Source organism: Gossypium hirsutum, chromosome A12, assembly GCF_007990345.1.
Source record: "Gossypium hirsutum isolate 1008001.06 chromosome A12, Gossypium_hirsutum_v2.1, whole genome shotgun sequence".
In the NCBI taxonomy this organism is placed as follows: Eukaryota; Viridiplantae; Streptophyta; class Magnoliopsida; order Malvales; family Malvaceae; genus Gossypium; species Gossypium hirsutum.
Window position 1 is genome coordinate 1,699,163 of NC_053435.1, and position 20,905 is coordinate 1,720,067.

A 20,905-nucleotide genomic window follows, 5' to 3' on the forward strand; every position below is an offset into this window, starting at 1 on the left:
TTTTGAATAAAAAGATGAATTAAGGGCTAAATTGATAGAAATTCAAGTTAGAAATGAAATAAGGATTGAATTGTAAAGTGATTCATAAGTTTTATGCTTTAAGGACTAAATTGAAAGAATTTCAAAATTATGGTTTTATGATGAAAAATAGATAATTATGTCTAAGTTTGGTTAAAAATTGAGTAGAAATAAAGTATGAATTAATAAAGTATGAATTAAGATAGAAAAGTAAGTGAATTTAGTTAGGATTAAATTGAAATTAAAAGTAGAAAATCAACATTTTGCACTAAGACTATTTTGGACAGCAGCAGTAGTCTAAGTTTTAAAAATCACCAAAAATTGTATAAATTTAATTATAGGATGAATAAAATATGGAATTAAAGCTTATTGAATCTAGTTTCTTATAGAAGAAACGGTATAAGCAATTGAATTGTAAATTATAAGATATAATGAATTTTGTGAGACAATGTCAGAATGAATTCGGGTTCCCCTGTTCTGACTTTGGAAAATCACCAAAAATTGGAGAAAAATAATTAGAGGCTTAAAGTTATATGTTTAGAATCCATAATAAGTCTATTTTTAGGAAAAATCAACAGGAATATTATCCGAGTTCTATACTGTGAGATAATTAATTTTTAGTGAAGAATGGTCGAAACTGTCAGACAGCAGAATAGGGGTGAATTTAAAGAATAAACTGTACTTAATAGCTAAACCGAAAATTCTGAAAATTTTATGGTAAGAAGATTTATAAGTCTAGTTTCAGGAAAAATTAGCGGATCTTAATTTAGAATTCTGTAACTCAAGATATAAATTAGTAATGTATTAATGATTATGAATTGTATTAATTTCGTAGTCAATGTGGTACCGGAAATCTCGGCTAAGAAAGGACAAGATAAAGTCAACGGGAGTTAGCTCGAAAATTACGGTTTGTATTTCTATAACCCGAACTTAATATTTAATTATTGTATTTATTATTTATTATGTATGGTAGGTGCATTGATTAAATTATTTGAAATAAAATGAACATTGATTGAAATTGAAGGGTGAATTTAATTAATAATTGTTGTATTTTAATTGAATGTTATGGTAAATAATTAAAGTATGAATTATTGGTATTGTGTTTTTATTGAAATGATTTGATATGAAAATGTGGTGAAATAGTTATGAACATGTGTTTATTGTGGAATTTAATTATATGAAAATGAAAAGTGAATTGAATTGTATTAAATTATGAATTAATGTGAATAATTGAGATATATATATATATATATTGAATTGAATGAAAGTGTATGAGATTGTGAAAATGTGTGAATATATGTAATTATTGGAATGGTATATTAAGGAAAGAATTATTGAATTGAGAAAGTGAATTATAATTGATACTGAACTAAGATAGAAATTATACTGAGAATTGAATTAAATACCCTATTAACTAGTCGGGCTAGTCGGATATAGTTGGCATGCCATAGGATATGGAAGAGTACGGGTTTTGTCGGCTTACTGATCTGGCACTTATGTGCCGACTACTGTTACTGTTACTGTTACTGATTCGGCACTTTGTGTGTCGAATACTGTTACTGTTACCGTTATTGATTCAGCACTTTGTGTGTTGAATATTGCTACTGTTACTGTTACTGTTACTGTTCCGGATTTGTTCCGATAAGGTACTCTGTGTACCGTATTGCTACTGTTACTGTTACTGTTTCGGCTTCGGCTGATGAGACACTATGTGCCGTACTGGTGTGTTGGTTGGATCCGTTTATCCGTCTGAGTCCGAGTCATGTTAATAGGGGTAAATAAAGGTATAAAATAACTGATTATTTCTGAATAATTGACTGTTACCGAATAATTGACTGTTACTGGATAATAGACTGTTACTGAATAACTGAATATTACTGAATAACTGATTGTCACTGAATAAATGACTGTTACTGAATAACTTAATTGCTACTGAATATCTGATTTTACTAAATAATTGACTGTTACTGGATAACCGATCAATTGATCAATACTGAATAACTGGTTATTATTGAATAATTGATTGTTACCGAATAACTGACTGTTACTGAATAAATAATTGTTCTGATTGTTAATGAACATTACTGATTGATTAATTTCTATTGAAATTAATAAATGATTTGAAATTTAAAGTAGACTAAAACATTGGTTAGAAAGTGAATGTTTGAATACTCATTGAGTTTGAATAGTTCGATATATATAAATTAATAAGTTTTATAATTTCTTAAGTGTTCAGATTATAGAAATACTACTGAGTGTATACTCAGCGTACGGTTTGTTTCCGTGCGCAGGTTAAGTTAAGGCTAGACTGTTGAATCAGCATCCCAGGCCAATCCCGAATTCAATGAGGTAAAGTATGTTGAGTATTGATAATGGCATGTACCTAGGATGTTTAATGAGAGTCATTTAGGTTGTAAAAGTATTGATGAAATAAGTAAATTATGGTTGGCAATGATATATAGTATGAATTTTGAAATTTATTAAAAATTCGTAGTGATTCTAAATTAGTTCCGAATTGAATTTACTGTTCATATTGGACCGCGAGGGCCCATTAAAGGGACGACATCTTAAAACTAGGATGAGTGTGAATATTTATTTTAATTAATGACCGGAATTGGACTGTACTGACTGGTAATGTCTTGTGACCTTGTTCCGGCGACGGTATAGGGTTAGGGGACATTACAGGAAAAGTAATTAATAATAAATTTTTTATTAAATTATTAAGTGAAATAAAATTTTAAAAATACTAATTTAATGTAAAATATTTTGATAAATATATAATAATTATTAAAATCTATGAAATTAAAATTTAATAGTAATATAATATATTATATAATTATTATCGAAACTGAACCGATTACCTAATTTAACCTTAAACTGATACACTAAATTAGTATATTATTAATACATAAAATAATATTATAATATATAACTATTACTAAAAATATTAATACATATATAACTATTATAATATAGATTATAATAAAAAAGATATAGTATTACATGATATTATAATGTTTAATCATCGATGCATATATATAAACTATTAATATATGATATGATATGATATGATATAACATTATATAATATAGTAAAAGGGTTAACTTTCAAATATACGAAATGTATAGAGACTTACAGCATATTTTAACAAAAAATAATAATATATAATAAGTAACATAGTATGCATTATTATTATTATATATAATAATTATTATTATAATATAGATTATAATAAAAGATATAGTATTACATGATATTATAATGTTTAACCATTGATGCATATATAAAAACTATTAATGTAGTATATACTATATGATATGATATGATATGATATGATATGATGTGATATAACATTATATAATATAGCAGAAGGGCTACTTTTAAATGTATGAAAAATATAAAGACTTAAAGCGTATTTTAACCAATATAATAATAAACAATAATATTATAATATTTATTATATAATGTACTACTATCATATTATAGAATATAATAAAAAATATATAGTATTACATTATATTATAATGTTTAATCATTGATGCATATACATAAACTATTAATATTGTATATATTATATTATATGATATAATATAACATTATATAATCTAAGTCTGAAGCAAACCCAATCTAAATCTACCCTTTAACCAACTCTACTAAGGAGATGTATAAAATGACTAAAGGGACCTCAAAGATCATTTGGGGCACTATAATAATCATATGAATATTTTGGGAGCTTGAGATGCAATTAAATGTCAAGCATTTTCAATGACTTTGCAATACTACAACTTGGTATTTGTCTTTTTACACATAAATTTCAAGTCAAAAATTGATTTGAAAAATTGGAGTTAAATTTTATTAATAACTTTAAAAAGAAAGTTACAATCTCTGAAAAATTTTTAAAATCAAAGAAATCATCCTTTGATTCTTTTCTTCAGTTAAGCTTTGGTCTGACTTGATATTGGATGAATGTGAATTGCTTCAAAGGTCATGTTGGCTTTCTTCAAAATGAGTATGGAGTTCATTAGAATTTTTCAAGTTCTTCAATTTTTACAGAGATCTTTTAGGCTTCTTGAACTTGTGAAGGTGTATAATGGTATTTTCAAATATTTTGGTTAGTGGTGAAGAATTATATCACTCGATTTTTTACAAAGAATTATAACTATTCAAACAATATTACTTAAATAGTTATAATATTATTATTTAGATGGAGAGACATGAAAATGAGAATTCATTTAGAAATTATATCAACAAGTTCTAAAATTTTATCTTTGCTCCATCTTCTAATATTATTAGATTGTTCTATAAAAAAATTACTGTAGAATTTGTTTCAGTAATTTTTTATAGAAATTGATTTTCTTGTTATACATTACTCAGCGCTTAGTGAATTATTTTTATCAGTACAGACCACAAATAGTCATTGGCTTCATTGTATCCTCAAGATAGTGGCTTAATACACCTTGGAGCCTTGCCTTACTTTTTTGTTTTCTGTTTGAGTTGTTCATGTTCCGCTCGTGTGTTCGAGATTATCCTCACCGAAATTTTGTAGTAACAGTAAGTTGCCTTTAAATTTGTAATGTTCCTTTGGAAGCTGAGCGCAAATTGTGTCCTTTGCAAGTATGATATTGGCTTAAGTATCTTAGCAATTGATATGAGTTGTTTCCCTGTGTTGAAATGAATATAAGACCCTGGATCACCTGTTTATCATATGTTCCTTTGCTAGAGTAGTTTGCTTTGAACCTAATATTGGATCGCCTAAATGTAGGAAGGAATATTGATTCTTGTGAGGGCAGAGCAGGCCTGACTTGAAATCTATTTCTAACTAGAGTTTTGATGGCCTGAAATAAAGGATATGGAGAGGCTTCCAGTGTTCTCAATAGAGAGGATATCTGTCTCCACAGGCATAGCTGCTGCTTAGAAACGAAACAACATCATGGCAAAACTTCATCTGCTAAGCCAAATACCTATCAAAGCTGATTTATGGGATGGGACTAAATGTAACGTCTCTGATAAGATGATTTCCAGGGAAACGACTCTTGCTTCACTAGTTCCGTAAACCGTTGGATTCTGACATTAGTAGACTGAGGCAATGGTGGCTGTCAGGAACCTCAAATCTCAACACAAAAGGGAAGAGGGGATGGTGATTTGCATTCAGTAAGATTTGAAGAAAGAAGTGCAGTAATCTATTCTATATGCTGTAGTTTAGAAACATAGGTTTTGCACTGTTTCTTAAGAATAATACTCACATATGCTACATTTTTAAGCTAATGCCTCTGTATAGACGGTTGGATTCACCAGAAAATACAGGAGAACTGGTAGGGAAGAGAAAAGGGAGAGAGTTGGGGGGGGGGGGAATCGACCCAAAAGCCGATTCTTTTTCAACCTGAGGATGAAATGAAATGTGAGAGAAGTATACAGTTAGAACTGACCAAATTATTGAGTAAGCCAACTATCACCATTCTGGGACATGTTCCTGTCCATCCTCCCAGACCTATGTGGCGATTCATCATTTATATGATATCCATTTCGAGACATACTCTCGCGTTTTCTTTTTGAGCTGCTTTTTGGTTTCTCTACCTTCTCATCAACAAATGACAAAAATGTTTGAAGACGAGTGGAACGGGAGGTACTAGGACTAGTAGTATCAAGTTCCTCGGGAGGCAGCCGGCTGAATTTGCGGAACATCAACCAGAAGTACACAAGGAGAGCAAGCATACATGCAATTCCACATATAACAAATAGCCCCCAGAAGCTTTTTAAGTCGAGCTGTTCAATATCATCCTCACTATTCTCGGAACTACAAGCACTTTTTGACAGCCATCTGTCGTGAATCTTCTGAAGCTCGCCATTCTCGGATAGAGAAAGAATGGCAGTAGACATGTCAATGGCCAATGGCGAGTCTCTAGGAAATGCCTACAAATCATAAAAACCATTGGAGATCATTTTCTGCATGTAATAGAATCAAGAAAGGGACTTAAAAACTTTTTACATTAAATGTTCTATCATGGCATAATTCTGCATTTAGTGTGCACATTGTTGAAAATTACTTTCAATTCAATGTTAAAAATATAGATATGAGATAACTCACGAATCCCCATCCGCTTTTCGTAAACTCCTGGCCTCTAACAGAGAATTCACAGTGTTCTGAGAGGAAGAGGTCCACATATGGTCGCTCATCGATTACTGCAGCTACATTTCTCCTCTCAAGGGCAAGGGCATACTCTTCTGGTGATCCAAGTGGAACGAGTCTAGATTTTGGAATATTGAGTTCCTCCATCAGATAGCCTTCAGCAAAAGATTCTACCTGGAAGCCTATTCGTTCATTGCTACCAATTAAGGTATCAATCCCTTTGATGGGTGATGATAACTGTTGCACTGTGAGGAATGATGTCAGGCTTGCAGTATAGCTTGAGTTGATGATCAAAACCACAAAAAGCCAGATAATCAGTACTAGGCGTCCAAGTGTGCTCACTGTGTTTTCTCCTGAAAAAAGTTGAAAATATCCGGAGTTGGTATGATGGGTGATTCTGAGTACTAAACTATTTGGTAAAAGCAACTGACATTGCCAAAATGGAAAGAACTTACTATGTGAAAAAAACATTGTAGAGAAGCTGAACCTGCAAAGGGAAAAATAGAGCATGGCAGGTAAGGGGTCTGAAGGGCAATGAATAGGTTATCCGTCAAATGGAAAGATACAGAAAGCATGTTTTGCATTTAATTGTCTATCTATTGAATTTGCACCTATTATTTCTCACAATAAAGATGAAAGCATAGATATATTGTACATGTGCTTCATGTTCAGTATAGAAAAAAGAACATCCATAATTTCACAGGTAATGGGAACATTCACAACAAATAGAAGAAATAATACATTGACAGGCTAAAAGGGTAAAGGTGAGTGTGAGAGAATCAGGCATGTTTTCTCCTATAATTTTGTGGTATTACATGCTTTCATCACTCCAGCAAAAGAAAACGCTAAAAAGATAAGGAAGCTCTCGGAGAGCTTCTTCGACACAGGATAGACATGCAAGTAAAGGGGTGCTGAAGGTTGTAATCAGAAGGGAGAGGCAGAGCGGTTACATCGGTATGCATCTTTTAGAGACCACTATGTCGTAAGAACTTCTTTGCAACTGCTCAAATCATGCTTGATTTTCTTTTAACATTTAGAATGACCCTCAGTCGTGAACTTGAATCACTCATCTGCAGTTAGATTCCAGGTTTTATAGTCCTTTCATAAAAGAGGGGGAGGGAGTGGTGATTACGACAGTCAACAGATGTTAAATTTTGTGTTTTCTCTTCATTTATGAATGCCATATACTAATATATCCATACAAAGATAAATCTCATATGTTTATGTACTCACCACAAAATTGTGATAAATTGCTGCTTTGGAGGGCCCCGGAATTCATCATTTCTTCTATGCTCAAGTATCCACACAACTGATCCCACAATGAGGAAAAATGCAGCTGTGACTGCCCACATCAATGGAGTAAATGGTCGTGCGAAGGACCAAGCACTCGAACTTATCTTTTTCACTGGAGCTACCACAACCAGCCCTGATTCTATATATGGCAGAGAGAAATCAACTATTCTTGTTCGGTTTGTCACAATGGCAATATCACCCACCACGCCATCAAAGACCTACAGAAACACAATATCAGAACTGAAGAAAAAAAATAATTAATCAATCATTTTATCTTTTAAGAAAACAGATGCAGTTTTCATTGTAGTCTACTTACTCCGGACTTAATTTTATTGACAAGCTCATAATAGCTTGGATTCTTATGGCCATCTCCAAATGGGATAAACCTGTATGGAAAAGCATGTGGCAGCAATTTAATTGCAGCAAGGAAAACGTCTATGCAATATCCTTGCACCTTATCCGTGCCATTGACTAACAAGACAAAGTCTCGGTAACTAACTCGCCTTGGAATTCCGATTCTTAATTCTCTTCCATTGTTAGGAAAAACCCACCCTCGAGGTCTTGCTGTTTCTCCTCCAGGCCATACCACCTTGTCTAAATGTTGGTTTGAACTTGACCGATTAGGCTTTTCCGAATAAAGTGTCTCTGGTGGCACAATGGACAAACCAGTGTGGTTAGACCAGTATCCAACCAGTCGTTGCCCATTTCCAACCGCATTAACAATGTCATAAGAAGGATTTATCAGGGATCTGTCTTGATTAAACTGGACATGGCCCGTCAGACCAGTCATATTTGTCTCCAATATCTTCGAAAGCAACAGCTTCCCTCCATCAAATGCATTCAATGCAGAAAGATTTAGAGTGCTCCCACTAATACCATCTAATCTTGAATCGTTGGAAAATGAAATTTTGCCCCCCTGGTCGAGTAACAACCTTAATGCACGAGCAATCATCCAAACAGTGTCATAGGCATATAGACCATAAGGGTTAAACCCAATAGAACCGTTACTCAGCTGGTTCCAACGTGACATAAAATTTCTTTTCCTTTTCGAATCAGGTGTATGAGGGCGAAGTGTAAGTGCTCCCTGGATTGAGTTTGCTATCTCCCGTTTAAGTGGGGAAAAGGAATCTAGAACAGTGGACAGCCAAGTAGAAGCTATCCAAACATATCCTTTTCCCATCATTCCAAGGCTCTTGGCCGCTTCAAAGACCAGGAGACCTGTTCTCGAGAAAGAGTGCAGAACAATAATTCGAGATTCCATCATTTGAATCTTATCTAATTCTCTCAAAACGTCAACTCTTTTGGCCGTTGGGCCCGGAGGAAGCGGAGCTTTATAAGAAATTCTGCAACGTCTTTCAGCAAGTTTATCGCCTAGTGTGATTATACCGTTTCTGCTTTGATCATCATCACTGAAAATAGCAATCACTTCACTCCAACTGAAATAGCTAACCATCTCAGCAATGGCAGTCATCTGGAATTCATCATTAGGTGCTGTTTGAACAAAAAAAGGGTATTGCAGAGGGCTCAGGCTCGGATCTAAAGCCGTGAATGACAATAGCGGAACCTGGAGTTCATTTGCAAGATTTGATAGAACATGGGCCATCTCCGAACTTTGTGGACCAATTATTGCTACGGTATCTGTCTCCATAAACTGCAGTGCTGTGAATAGCAAAGAAACTCAAATAATATCATTATTTCCCCATGAATATACTCCTGCATGAATGAGGTATAATATCCGTAATGATTCATCATAAGTAATTTCATTTATCCTAATTCACAGTATAACATAGAGGTCAATGGGATTTGAACGAAATTAAAAAAAAAAAAAGAATTAAAAGATAAGAGGAGAATAAAGAGACTTGACAGTTAGTATACCTCCAATAATGCCTAGAAATGAGCTGAAGTTAGAATCATGTAGTTGTATAGACAATTTCCTTCCACCAAGAACACTTGGATCGGAGTTAATATCTTCCTCGGCAGCCTTCATTGCAACCTTTGCAACTTTCCCATTAATGGTGTTGAATGAGAATATAGCTCCAACATTCACAATACCAGGATTCAAACCCTCTTCTGAAAGCACTCCAATAAAGAGACTGAAAGTTGCAAGAAGCAGAACCAGGTTCATGGTGGAAATGAATGACAAGACTAACCACTCACCATATATTTTCTAGCATCAAATACAAAATGAATCAATGAAATACTCAAATTTGTCTACTAATTGACAGTCATATTGAACCAATACTAGAATCAGATTAACAGACTAACAATGATCATCCAAAAGTTCACGGGAAAATTACTATCCACAGGGCGTAAAGAGAATCATTCAGTTCCAAGGCAAGTAACAAGAAGAAGAAGAAGAAGAAGAAAAAGAAACAAACCCAAAGGGCTAAGAAACCAAAATTCAATTTAGAGATGTTAGTTTATGAAAGAAAGTGTCAAAAAAGAACAAGCCAAACCCATTTGAAGTTCTGGCATGGAGGACTAAGGCTATAAAAAGCAACAAACACAACAAGAAAGCATGAAATTTCGTACTTTAGCGACAGCAAACTGAATAAAGCAATAAATACCCACATTAGCAGCAACCAAAGCGGCAAAAGTAAAAGTTCAGGAGGTTTCTGGAAATTCACGAGGGAACCAATACCCACCAGTTACCACAAGCTCGAAGCAAAGACATATGGAGGTCGAATTCAGAAGAAGAGGCTGTAAACAGACTACCACCAGTCTTCCTAAATGGATAGGCAAGAACCCTTAATATACACAGAGCTCATGATAGACATGCCAATGGAAACAGTAAGTGGAACAGCAAAATGGGACAGAGAATCGTGATTGTCCACAAAGTAAAAAAAGCACTGAGGGATAAGGTGCTCGTCACTGAAAAGAAAAATAACCCATTATTTTATATGAACACCGATATTTCAAGATAGAGAAAAGGAATAAGTTGGTTTTTATGGTGGGTTTCGAGAGTGGAGTTGACTCACCGAGTGTGTCTCCCTTTCTCCGTTAGTTGTCGGTTGTCAGTACGTGAAGGGACTGTCCAAATGAAGACAACAATTAATTAAATAATATTACAAAGTAGAGTTTTTATCGTGGAGAAACACCTCTAAGCAAAGAATATAAACCATCAAATATATATAGTTAGTGACCCCCTGGGGATTGAAAACAACGGCAGTGGCCATTAAATTGTGAAAGTGACAGGAAGCCACTTGTATGGATTATCTAAGCTTAAACCTAAATGGGGTTCATGGGATTTCTAAGGTTTTTAAGTCTTAATTATGATTCATTGATTAAAATCAAAGTAATGATAGTAGTGTAGAAAGAGGTTTCAAAAATGTATTTTTCTAATTTGTAAGGAACAAGAAGAATGCTTAGAATTCTAGGAAGCAGTACAAGTTACATTTGGCCTTATGTTCTTCCAATTTTGTCTGTATTTTATTAGAGCATAAAATTCTTTATGGTATAATGGTAGGTCCTCTTTGTCATGCGACTTTAGCTAATTGAAAATGGAAGGAAATTAGTCAACTGGTGGTGGTTTTAGGGAAGAGGTTTGCCCCCACACTGGTTAAAGAAATTGAGCACCTTTTTCGATTGAGATTTTGTTTTTAGAATGCACTAATAGGCAAGTCACGCAACGTGTGGTTTAGCTTCCTATACCACAATTTGACTGTCAAAAACGTGCAGAAAACTTAACAAAATTTGATAAGGTGAGTATTGAGTATCAACCTGTATAAATAACGAGATAATAAAAATAAAAAGGAATGAATATAAATATTTTATGTAAAAAATTCTCCAAACAGTATAAAACATCACAGCCAAAGGAGGCTTCAATTTTTCACTAATAAGTAAACAAACATGAGTATAATATGAAAAAAAATAAACTTAAATGCACTAAACGTACAAATCCATCCCCTGAAAACAAAACTCTAACTCTCATAAGGTTCTCTCAAAAGGGATACAAAATTATCTCCATAGTTACCATGAATGCGACTACATCTTGTTGCCCCCCCCCCCAAAAAAAAGCCATGTAGTACATCATCTTTAATTGCCTCTTAATTGGAATATCGATATAACATGTTTTTTTATGGTGTCGAAAATAGTAGTTTCGGGGCCACCAAATCAGATAAGTAAGTTCGTAAATATTATTATTTAATATTTACAAATGAAATATGGTTTTAAAAAGGCTTTTGATTTGATAATTTATGTTATTAAGCGATTTATTAAGTTCAACTGGTATGACCCTAAGGTCAAGTGGTTTTAAAAAATGAGGTATCGGTACCTCGTTTCTATAAACTAAGCCGTAAATATTTTTATAAATATTTATGGAGTGCTATTAAGGTGTTATTAAAGTTTCATTGAAAAAATTTAACGTTTCGATAGTTAATTAATTAAAAAGGACTAAATCGTAAAAGATGTAAAATTTGATCACTATTTGATTTGAGTGATTAAATGGTTAATTGAATAAAGGAAAATGGACTTAAATGGTAATTAGACCATTCAAGGAGTTAGTGGACAATTATGGACATGAATTTGGTGTTTTATTTAATTATTAACCAAAGTTAAAATGGTAATTTAGTAAATTAAATTAAAATAAATAAAAACAAAAAGCTAAATTTTTATCATCTTTTTTGTTTTCTTCTTCAACAACTAAATGTCCATGAAAGCATGAAGCTAAGTTTCGGCCATGGTGAAATTTCATGCATGGTACGTGATTTTGGCCCCGTTTTTAATAAATTTTTTATGTTTTATCGTTGCAACTAGGTCCAACTAGCTCATACCTTCGATTTTGAAACTGTTAAAGATTTTGAATATTTCCATCGATGAACCTTGTGATTTTAGATGTTAAATGATGAATTTTACATATTATTTGTTATTTAAAAGTATTTTATTAAGTGATTTTTTATGAATTTTTCGATTAGGGACTAAATTGTTAAAATAGTAAAAGTAAAAGTAAAAGGATTTGATGTGAAATTGTTTCATGAATGGGCTGTTTTGGATGCCATAAATATTCGTCTAGGCTCAATTTTGAGTAAAAATGGTTAATTTGCATGTTTTAGGCTCAAGGACTAAATTGAATAAAAGTAAAACTTTAGAGAAAAATCTAGGAGAATGGAAGATTACCAAAATGCCCCTATACTTGACATTTTTGCAATTTATCTAGGTAAGTTCGTACGGTTAAAATTTAATATTTATATAAATTGGTGATTGGTATTACATGATATATATATATTGGCAATGAATCATTATTTGAGTTATAATATTGAATTTGATGTTCGGTTTGAAATGAACGCGAGATAGAGTACACTCATGTTTTGGTGTATTACGGGGGTTTGGAGTAGAGATGGTATTGGAGGCAGATATTTGTATATTACCCAACTAAACCGAGGTTCAGCATTTGTTGCGAACTCTCGCATTATACTTTCTGTTTGGCGTGTTTCGGGTGGATCAACTCTTATGAGCTTCTGTTCAGCTTTTATGAGCTTCTGTTAAGCTTTTATGAGCTTCTATTCATTATGAGCTTCTGTTAGTGTGTTTTGGGTGGACCAACTCTTATGAGCTTCTGTTTGGCATATTTCAGTTGGATTAGCTCTTATGAACTTTTGCCTTGTGTGTTCGATCTATCTGACGATGTACTATTATCCGTAAATTGTTCTTTGAATGGAAAATCTCGGTAAGATAATCTGTTTAATAAATTTGAAAATTTTGTTATTTATTGAATATTGATTTGAGCATAAATATATTCATTAGTTGAAATTGTGGATGATGCTTAGGTTTGTGCTAAGCTTATGGTTGCATTATGTCGTGTTTAATATTAATGGTATACATTGAAATAGTAAGTAACCAAATGGAAATATGCTTATGTTCATGAAAAGGGTGGTAAGATTCAAAGATGTATTTTCTTATAAAATGGTTTATCATGTGATTGACCCCAAATGAGTTATATACATAAATGCACTAACTTGTGTATTGATTATGGTGATTAGGCTTATGTCAAGCTTGAGATTATGATTGATGTTTATGCTTATATCTGGAATTATACAAATGAAATGGGTAAGAAAAGGTAATGAAAGGGTAAGTTCATTATTAAATGTGATATGATGAACAAGGGATTGATGAGTTGAATAGTGTACTTATATATATATGAGAAATTACGTATGTTATGGATGATCTTACCTATGAGGTGAATAAATATACTAAATAGTAACCTGATGTTGTTATTAAGTTTATGCCTAGTAAATGAAATGGAAAGTAAGTAAATGAAGTAATTCATAGTTTTATGAAAAAGTTAATGATGGTGTATAATGATTTATAAAATCTTATTATGTTAGGAATGATAAATATATATGATGTTGATAGATTTACTCATTTATGAGTTGATGGTTATGTAGTTAATAAATCTTAAGGCATTGATATAGGTTTATATTTAATCTATAAAGTTCATTGTTGAAATGGAATATTATGTTTAAAGTTTATACAAGCTTACAAAGCATCCATTGCTTACGTAGTTACTTTCCTTTACTTTATAGATTATCGAAAGTTCGATCAAGTTGGAAGCTAGCCAGAGATCCATCACACTATCCAGCGATTATATCTGTAGGTTTGATATCTTGATCAAGGTTATAATGGCATGTATAGGTGGACTTGTGTTTGATGAACTAGTTGTTATGTTTGGCTTGTAAATATGATAATATGGTTGGTGTGCTTTTGCCATTTGATGTCTTGATCATTGATGTTTTTATGGTCAAATTGATGCATGTTTTGAAATGACTAAAATTGGTTTATTTTGATGTATCTTTAAGTGGCCAAAATGGTATGTGATAAGTTGATCTCAACATAGTCAAGATATAGTTTACTTTGGAAAGGTTTTGAACTAAACGTGCATGATGTAAATATGATATATAAATATCGGTTATTTAGTACTATTTGGAAATGGTTGGTTTATGTCATTTAGGTGGTTATGATGCATGAAAGGAATGGTCCAAATGGTAAGGTTATTTTGATATGGTATGAATTTATTATGGTATGGTTGATATGTATCAATTGTGATAAGTTTTGGCATGGAAACAAAATAGATGATAAATGGTAAATGTGCACATGTTTAGGTTGATTTGATGATTATGTTTGAGGTGCCTTTTGGCATATTGGTTGTATGGATAAATGACCTATTGAATTGATCTTATTATACATATTTTAAATATGTTTGAAAGCTTGATTGTATGTGCAAATGTCTTGTAAGTGTGAACTTGAAATGAGTAAAAGAAATTGCTTGAAATTAGTCTATGTCTTGGCCACACGGGCGTGCGCCTCAGCCGTGTGTGACACACGACCACGTGACACAACTGTGTGTCCCCTGTAGTTTTTTATAAGGTTGCATTTCAAGAGTTACACAACCTGACATACGGGCTTGTGGCTTGACCGTGTGAACCAAGTCAGAGAGTTATATGGGTACGGGCATGAGCTGAGACATGGCCATGTGTCCCTACTTTGAATGCCCATACGGGCGTGTGTCTTAACTGTGCGAGTCACACGGCCGTGTGACCCCTGTAGTATGAATTTTTCTATCTTTTTCCATGAAGTTCTAAATGTTTTTGATTTAGTCCCGAATCGTTTCTAAAGTTTTTCTAAGGCCTCGAAGGCTCGAAAAAGGGACGATATGCATGTGCTTGAATGGAATATTATGTGTTTTATAAATGATTGTAAACGAATGTTTTAAATTAAAAAATTATTGATAATGCTTCGTACTTTATTCCGGCAATGGATATGGGTTAGGGGTGTTACAATTGAATTAGGGATACAATGGCCGCTTTAAATAGTCTAAAACTAGAGTCCTAATTTTAGACATAACATTGATAGTTAAAGCTACTATTTTATGTTCTAAGTTGAGCTAAGTAGAGTGAGAATTCTGTTGTAGGGGAGCTGTTGTTAATTATGGTAGTTAGCTTATTGTATTGTTTGGTTTTGTTCAATAAATTTCCAAAGGGGGAGATTGTTGAGGTAAGATGAGCTGATTGATGCCAAGCGGCACTCAGCAATGCCAACTACAGACTGTCACTGAGGTGGTGTAAATACTTGCCTTATTTGGTTTGTCAGTTTAATAAAGAAAATTTGTGGACCTGTTAATCTACTATGTTATTGAAGATGCTTTGGTCCATCTACGGAAACCAATTCTTGGTTTTTGAAGATTGAATTGGATTCGAGTGAATAAATCAACCCTTGGAACATAGAGGATCGATCGAGATGTGTTATGTTTAGGAAATCATATATTTGATTGATTGTGCTTTTGACAGTTATAATTGTAATATCTATTTTCAAATAGTTACTTTGTATTCACTTAGATTCTATGTTAACAAGCCAAAATTGAATATATTTTTTGAGGTTTGTTTAGATTTTGTATGAGAGATTATTGAGTGCATTCTAATTTGTTCATTGAGGAGCTATTTTTGTGAGAGAATGTAAATTGTTATTGTAAACATTATTAATTGCTTACTACCCACGTTCTTAGGGAGAAGATTTAGAGGTGAGTGTTCTAGTCTTTAGGTACAAAGGTGGGATCTTTATACTTAAGGAGTGATAGAGCGTGAATCACTTGTTGTATTTGTAAACAAAGATGGTGGAATTACTTTACCTTAAAAAAAATAATGGAATTACTTATCGAGCTAGACTCTGCATATGTAGAGAAATTGAACTATGTAAACAAATCCTTAGTGATCTTTATGTTTTTGTTTAACAATTTTCGCAGTGCCAAGGCGTAGTGGCTATTGCAGTCTAGCACTTCCATTGTAATTTTCATTTTAAGCAAACAAGCAACTTAAGGTAGCAACAATATTCATAGCTTTTGTAACTTTTTTTTATTATAAAATAAACAACATTAAGCGAAAACAATAAAATTAAACAATCCTGTTAAGGATAGCACTTTCAGACTTCAAGATCTCTTGAATAGAAATCGAGGGATCCTCGAAAATCGTCAAGCCTAGTGGAGTATAATATACACATTTTGCCATTTGATCAGCAACAATATTCTGAGATCTAGGAATGTTTCGAATTCTTATCTTCCAATCTCGTTTGAGAAAACCATTGATTAATCATAACTCTACCAAATTACTATCGGAAGCACTGCCTGCTAGTAAGGACTCTACAAGAAGTGCATTATCGCATTCGACCTCCTACTGTCTATAACCTTTCTTCCATGCTATGTGTAGACCTTCAAGGAATGCTCGAGCTTTAATACAAAATATCGTATCCTTGCCCACTTTCATTGAGTAACCACATAACCATTTTCCACCTACATTTCTAAATACACTTGCAATTGACGCGTTGTAATACCCCTAACCCGTAATCGTCACCGAAATAGGGTTACGAGGTATTCCAGACGAGTCGCTAAATTTAGGACACTCACGTATATGCATATGTAATATTCGCTCAACTAAAACATAAATCTGTTAAGCATTAAACACATGATTTATATCATGATACAAGGTCAATGAAAACTCAAAGTTATATGTAGTAAAATTTTAAGTACATAAAAAATTACACCAAACATATTTCATATATAATACCAAGCATTTGTATTACAGCCTTGATTATCACATATTATACGTTAAATTAATTGGCCAATACACAAATAAAATGCTCAAGTACATTCAAAATATAAGGTTAAATATTACATATTATATAACTTATAAAGCATGCATACGTGGGACATTTTTAATCATTACTAATTGGACAAATATGTTCATGTACTATATTAATAATAAGTAATCCACTAATAATTTTTGTTTAATCATTTCAAACATCAAAGACATTTTAAAGCACCTAACCCTTATACTCAATAACGAAACCAAACCATGTACCTAACTATTTCAAATCATCACCTTAGGCGCATATCATAACTAAGGTACACCCATTTCACATATCAAGCTACCTTGAATAGAAATACATACACACCACCAACAATGTAATCACCTATTCGGTCATATAGGATATCTTCAATGCATCATATTTGTACAATTTAGTCTTACACATACCGCATATCTAACAAACCGAAATTACTCTTACATATTGTCCATTATAATCATCTCATAGATATATAACATAGTTTCCAAAACAATCTAAGCATCATAGTTTCCAAAACAATCTAAGCATCATAGTTTCCAAAACAATCTAAGCATCATGGCCAAATACTTACCAACCTAGACATTATATTTTAATTCAACTCATACGACAAATAGTTTATCAAAATATAAATCATTAGTGAGCCATGCCAAGCAACCATACATAACACAAAAAGCCTGTAACAAAATCAATCCAGTTCACACTAAGACATGGTCGAATATTCCCTGGTACCAACGCATATAACAACACTTTAACAAATGTAACAACCCTTTATATATATATGTTTATACTCATGCAAAAGTTATAATCGAATTAACCGTAGGTGCTGCCTAAATTCATCAATTATTTCAATGCACAAAACACACATAATCTTAGCTAAAGTTTGATTCACTTACAACACATTAACCCTAATGAGCTCATACCATGATCATGCATGACCAAATTCAAATAGAGAAAAATAGCCTCAACCAAAACACATCCAAAACCAACTTAAAAATTTAGCCATTTTCGAATGGCTTAAGTATACATTCATTTCCAAAATAACTAACTCCAAAAACCAGCCTATACATGCCATAACTTGAGTTTAGTTTGAAGGTACCAAAGCAGTAGATAGTGTGATAAGCTTGGCTGACAATCCCCGAACTTGTAGCTTGACTTCAAAATCTATAAAACAAAGTAAACATAACACAAGGAGTAAGCTCTCAAAGCTTAGTAAGTCATAAGCAAATCAACAAGTCATTGACTATTCAACTTAACTAAATTAAACTAGAATTATTGTATCAATTCACATTTAATTCTAGGCACGAATACATCTATGTTACTTATATATAACCGTATACACTTGTATACAATTATATTATCACCTTATCCAAATTGCTTGTATTTACAATTCATTATCTAACCTTCAAGACCGAATAACCACTAGGTTCTTAGTTTACATGCTTGTAAATTCATAAACTCATAATTACATATACACAAAATTTACACTTATTTAATAATGTGCAATAGGTCAAATACACTTACCTTATTTTTCTTAATTATCAAACTAACTCGTACTTGGCCATTTAGCTCTTATCATACAATCCGTACACTATTACCTTTGCCCGATGAACCATTCAGAATTGGATAGGACACTCGGATAATCACATAAATCGTACAATGCAAACGTCCTAAACGTGGTCTTACATGTAGCCACAAAACGATGCCACTGTCCCGGACAGGGTCTTACTCATAAACACATGTCAAAAATCACAAATCGATGCCATGGTCTTACTCGCATACATATATCGGGATCCTATGTCATGACATATGTATCCTAGCTATTCCTAAAGTTCATACGGGGCTTTTGGACGTCGTATCTCGGTCAAAACGAACGCTCAAACATAGTTACTAAGCTTATTCACATTCAGCATTTACATGTATAAATTCATACATTATATACCAGCATATATACTTAACATTTAACTACATTTAGGCATATCTATTTGCTTATAAACTTACCTCGGACGTCATAAAACGAAACGGGGTTGCTAGTCGACAACTTTCGTTTTTCCCCGGTCTAAATCTGATTTCTTTGGTTCTTGATCTAAATATATTCAAATTAAGCTCATTCTAACATATTTTCATTAAATTTAGTCCAAAAACACATAAATAAGTAAATTACTATTTTACCCCTAACATTTACAATTTTTACAATTTAGTCCCTATTGCACAAAACACAAAATACACAAAATTTCACAACACCCATGTTAGGCCGAATGGTACCCATGCTCATACAAGTCGATATATTTTATCAATTTCACATTTTAGTCCCTCAAATTATTATTTTTGTAATTTAGTCCTAATTACTCAAAATCATCAAAAACTCCAATACGAAATATGTTAATCTAAAAAATATCTTTCATATTTCATCATCAAACAACAAAAATCACAAGCTATCAACAATGAAACAACTCAAAATATTCATCAAAATCAAAAATCAAAGCTTGGGTTTTGAAGATTACTAAGCAACGATATCAAAAACGTAGAAATTATCAAAAACCGACAAGAAATCGAACCTTGATTGAGCTCCAAATAGGTCGAACCCTAGCTTTTATTCTTTATTCTTTTCTTTTCTTTAAGTTTCGGTCAAAAGAACAAATGAATATAATGAATTTCATAACTTTATTTTAACTATTATATGTTTATTAAATAAATTACTTAAATAACCTTAATGAAATAATAATAAACTATATAATCCATGTATTTTACCGTCCACTTATTATGGGAATGGGAAATTTACAACTTAAAGACTTCCTTTTAGTAAGCCAATAACAATTCGGACCTTTATACTTTTAGTTACCAAATTTTTATTTTACGCGATTAAGTCATTTTATTTAATCAGACACTCAAACAACAAAATTAAATCACGAAAATTTCACAGATATAAATTCATACAAATTAAACACAGAAAAAAATTTTAAAATATTTTTCCAACTCCGATTTGTGATCCCGAAACCACTGTTCTAATTAGGGTCTAAATCGGACTGTTACACGCGTTATCATCACTAAAATACTTTGGGCCATCCATGTTCATTTAATCCATCTTGGCTCCGGAGGTGACCAGTACTTCACCAATACCAAGGTGTTTAGTTAAGGTCCCTGTGAGTCCTTTGATATGTAACTCCTTGCCCAAGCTGTAACAGCCCGTTTTCAGTGGTGTCAAAAAAAGTAGTTTCAATACCACAATTCTGACAAGTGAGTAAACATTTTAATGTTTATTTATTTTTTATAGGGTTAAATTAGAGTCATATTAAATTTTCTTCAAGAAATTTTAAAGTTTAAATGGTTAATTACGTAAAAATGACTAAATTGAAAAAGGTGCAAAAGTTAAATTCTACTAATTAAATGGATTGAATGGCCTTGGAAATGTAAGTTGGTAGATCTATAAGGTAATTATGTCATTTATATTGGTGGTGGACAATGATGTACATGGGTTGATTATTTTATAAGTGTTAATTAAAAGGTAAAGTAGTAAAACAATAAATAAAAGCATGCACAAGTAAAATAATGCCATCATCTTTTTCCATTTGCTTCTGTTTGCTTAAAATCACCATTTTTGAGCTTGAGAAAATTCGGCTAAGTTTCCTTTGGTGCATGGTGAGGTTTTTGAACCCCGTTTTTAATGATTTTTATATTTTGAACTCGTTTTAGTTTAATCTACTTAGCTCGAGGGTTGAATTGTAAATTTATAAAAAAAATTTAGGGTTTTTCCATGAATTATTGAATAATATTTGTGAACTTTTTTTGATAAATTATTAAGTTTAATTGTTAGATAAACATATTTTGTTAAGTAATTTTTGATGAATTTAAAGTTTAAGG

At 32.4% G+C, this 20,905-nt stretch overlaps 1 protein-coding gene across 7 annotated transcripts; it reads right to left on the reverse strand.

Annotated features, from left to right (window-relative positions):
* Nucleotides 1-5,216: 5,216 nt before the first annotated feature.
* LOC107929611 (glutamate receptor 3.2) lies at nucleotides 5,217-10,431 on the reverse strand. 7 transcript variants are annotated; one of them, XM_016861110.2, is made up of 8 exons: nucleotides 10,417-10,431; nucleotides 10,084-10,309; nucleotides 9,314-9,605; nucleotides 7,755-9,097; nucleotides 7,379-7,656; nucleotides 6,601-6,632; nucleotides 6,104-6,498; nucleotides 5,217-5,928 (listed from the first exon to the last, which is right to left on the reverse strand). In XM_016861110.2, exons 3-8 carry the CDS (start codon nucleotides 9,561-9,563, stop codon nucleotides 5,449-5,451), a joined length of 2,778 nt encoding a protein of 925 aa, XP_016716599.2. In that variant the 5' UTR covers nucleotides 9,564-9,605; nucleotides 10,084-10,309; nucleotides 10,417-10,431; the 3' UTR covers nucleotides 5,217-5,448. The 7 variants fall into 7 exon arrangements, with proteins under 7 accessions (XP_016716599.2, XP_040938348.1, XP_016716617.1 ...); XM_041082414.1 differs by lacking the exon at nucleotides 10,417-10,431 and having other exon boundaries at nucleotides 7,755-7,824; nucleotides 7,942-9,097; nucleotides 9,314-9,531; nucleotides 10,084-10,355; XM_016861128.2 differs by lacking the exon at nucleotides 10,417-10,431 and having other exon boundaries at nucleotides 7,755-7,824; nucleotides 7,942-9,097; nucleotides 10,084-10,319.
* Between the last annotated feature and the right edge of the window lie 10,474 nt (nucleotides 10,432-20,905).